This window comes from Canis lupus, chromosome X (assembly GCF_003254725.2).
Source record: "Canis lupus dingo isolate Sandy chromosome X, ASM325472v2, whole genome shotgun sequence".
NCBI lineage: Eukaryota > Metazoa > Chordata > Mammalia > Carnivora > Canidae > Canis > Canis lupus.
This window is the reverse complement of record NC_064281.1, coordinates 56,904,866-56,908,410: the sequence shown is the minus strand read 5'-3', so window position 1 is coordinate 56,908,410 and position 3,545 is coordinate 56,904,866. Positions and strand designations below refer to the sequence as shown.

The 3,545-nt window shown below is 39.4% G+C and overlaps 1 protein-coding gene across 1 annotated transcript; it reads left to right on the top strand.

The window, feature by feature from the left end:
* Positions 1 to 645: 645 nt before the first annotated feature.
* On the top strand, positions 646 to 2,371 carry LOC112676115 (T-complex protein 1 subunit beta-like). The gene is given in 4 exon segments (XM_035712025.2): positions 646 to 1,233; positions 1,236 to 1,358; positions 1,361 to 1,812; positions 1,814 to 2,371. Coding segments are annotated over 4 exon segments (1,611 nt in total). The 5' UTR covers positions 646 to 674; the 3' UTR covers positions 2,291 to 2,371.
* Positions 2,372 to 3,545: the final 1,174 nt, after the last annotated feature.

Genomic DNA, 3,545 nt, shown 5'->3' with positions numbered 1-3,545 from the left:
ATTACATTATTTATCTCTATCTTTATCTCCATCTCTATCATCTATCTATCTATCTATCTATCTATCTATCTATCATCTATATCTATCTCTCAACTCTTACTTATCCATTTATGTTTCGATGGACACTTGACTGCTTCCATAATTTAGCTATTGAAAGTAATGCTGTAATAAACATAAGGGTGCATGTATCCATTTGAATTAGTGTCTTTGTATTTGAGTAAAAGTCCAGTACTGTGATTTCTGGATCATAGGATGGTTCTATTTTTAACTTTTTGAGGGATCTTGATACCATCTTCCATAGTTCCTGGACCAGTTTGCATTCCTACCAATAGTGCACAAAGTCTCCTTTTTCTCCACATCCTTGCCAGCACTTGTTTCTTGTGTTTTTTTTTTATTTCAGCCAATCTGACAGGTGTGAAGTGATATTTCTTTGTGGTTTGATCTGCATTTCCTGATGATGAGTAATGTTGAGCATCTTTTCATGTGTCTGTTGGGTTAGGGTTAGGGTAAGCATTATATACAAATTTTATATATATTTATTTTTATATATTTATAAATATAAATATTAAAACATATAAATATATTTAAAGCTGATAGTTCTTTAATTTTGAGTGCATTCTAAAAGAACTACTTTTGCCCTCCGGTCTCGGGCGTGAGCCGTGAAGGGTTAGCGCATGTGCCGAAGCCGCGGAACCATGGCGTCCCTTTCCCTCACACCTGTGAACATCTTCAAGGCTGGAGCTGATGAAGAGAGAGAGGAGACGGCTCGGCTGTTGTCTTTTATTGGTGCCATTGTTATTGGAGACTTGGTGAAGAGCACCCTAGGACCTAAGGGCATGGATAAGATTCTATTAAGCAGTGGACGAGATGCTTCTCTTATGGTAACCAATGATGGTGCAACTATTCTAAAAAACATCAGTGTGGACAATCCAGCAGCTAAAGTTTTAGTTGATATGTCAAGGGTTCAAGATGATGAAGTTGGTGATGGTACTACCTCTGTTACTGTTCTGGCAGCAGAATTACTAAGGGAAGCAGAAACTTTGATTGCAAAAAAGATTCACCCACAGACCATCATTATGGGTTGGAGAGAAGCCACAAAGGCAGCAAGACAGGCTCTGTTGAATTCTGCAGTTGATCATGGTTCTGACGAAGTTAAGTTCCATCAAGATTTAATGAACATTGCGGGAACAACATTGTCCTCAAAACTTCTTACTCATCACAAAGACCACTTTACTCAGCCTTAGAAGCTGTTCTCAGACTGAAAGGCTCTGGTAATCTGGAGGCAATTCATGTCATCAAGAAGCTAGGAGGAAGTCTGGCAGATTCCTATTTAGATGAAAGCTTTCTGTTGGATAAAAAATTGGAGTAAATCAACCAAAGCGAATTGAAAATGCTAAAATTCTCATTGAGAATACTGGTATGGATACAGCCAAAATAAAGATATTTGGTTCCAGGGTAAGAGTTGATTCTACAGCAAAGGTTGGTGAAATAGAATATGCCGAAAAGGAAAAAATGAAGAAGAAAGTTGAACGTATTCTTAAGCATGGGATAAATTGCTTTATTAACAGGCAGTTAATTTACAATTATCCTGAACAGCTCTTTGGTGCTGCTGGTGTTATGGCTATCGAACATACAGATTTTGCAGGTGTGGAATGCCTAGCTCTTGTTATAGGTGGTGAAATTGCCTCTACCTTTGACCACCCAGAACTAGTGAAACTTGGAAGTTGCAAGCTTATTGAGGAAGTCATGATTGGAGAAGATAAACTTATCCACTTTTCTGGGGTAGCCCTTGGTGAAGCTTGTACCATTGTTTTTGGGTGGTGCCACTCAACAGATTTTAGATGAAGCAGAAAGATCTTTGCATGATGCTCTTTGTGTTCTTGCCCAAACTGTGAAGGATTCTAGAACAGTGTATGGAGGAGGCTGTTCTGAGATGCTGATGGCTCATGCTGTGACACAGCTTGCCAGTAGAACACCAGGCAAAGAAGCTGTTGCAATGGAGTCTTATGCTAAAGCACTGAGAATGTTGCCAACTATCATAGCTGATAACACAGGCTACAACAGTGCAGACCTGGTGGCCCAGCTGCGAGCTGCCCACAGTGAAGGTAACACAACTGCTGTCCTGGATATGAAGGAAGGTACCATCGGAGATATGGCAGTACTGGGTATAACAGAAAGTTTCCAAGTGAAGCGACAAGTTCTTTTGAGTGCAGCTGAAGCAGCAGAGGTGATTCTGCGTGTGGACAACGCAGCACCAAGGAAACGTGTTCCTGATCACCACCCCTGTTAAACATTCCCATGTGCTGTTGAGCTCTGGACCAGTTAGTTCATAGCAAAGTTGTGTTTGAAAGACTGCGACCGCTCAAGGAAGACTGTGGAATCTAAGTTTATCTGTGGCTCTTATATCCTTAAGTTTGGACATATAACTGACTTCTATTTTAACATGGGTCTAATTTATTTGCTGTTTCATTTTCCATAAGATTCAGATGATTTAAAAGTTTGTTTCTCATACAGTGCATCAAAATAAAAATTTTAACAATTTAAAAAAATAAAAGCACTACTTTTAATCCCCTCCCAATATTTTATGTCTTAATATTTTATTTGACATTTTCTATTTTGTGTATCCCTTAACTATTCATTATAATTATATGGTTCCACCCATATGAGTAATATAAAGAATAGTGAAAGGGATTATAAGGGAAAGGAGAGAAAATGAGTGGGAAATATCAGAGAGGGTGACAGAACATGAGAGATGCCTAACTCTGGGAAATGAATAAGGGGTAGTGGAAAGGGAGGTGGGCGGGGGGATGGGGTGACTGGGTGATGGGCACCAAGGGGGGAACTTGATGGGATGAGCACCGGGTATTATACTATATGTTGGCAAATCGAATTCCAATAAAAAAAAATACAAAAAATATAATTGTAGTTCTCTTTACTATTGTCTTTTAACCTTCACAATAGCCTTTTGAGTGGCTAATTTACTATTTACCTTTACCAGTGAGATTGTTTTCTTTCATATGTTTTCTTCTTTCTACATATGGCCTTTTTTGGCTTAGAGAAAACATGTCTTGAGGCAAGATGGTGGAAGAGTAGAGGTTCTCATTTCATCTGGTCCCCCAAACTTACCTAGATAACTTTCAAACTATCCTGAAAATCTATTAATTCAACCTGAGATGTAAAGAGATAATAGCTGGAATGCTACAGAGAGAAAAGTGATCACTTCTTACAATAGGAGTGTGAAGAAGAGAAATAGAAGAGATATATCAAAAGATAAACAGCAGGGGGAGGGAAGCTTTGTAAGCCACTGCAGGAAAGTGGTATAGCACACAACCAAGTACTTTAGAAATCTGCTACTGTGAGAGTCTTCCCTGCTTGAAAAGTGCTCAGTGGTGAAATAGGGCAGAGTCACAGGAGAGGCAGTGAAGTCTCAATATTTCTGGAGACATATTAAGAATAGGGGCGCCCAGGAGAAAGCTCCAATTGTGCCACAAGCTGCAAACCACTGTCAGATTGCAGGTACGGATGCCATGCTAGGTCCAGGTAAA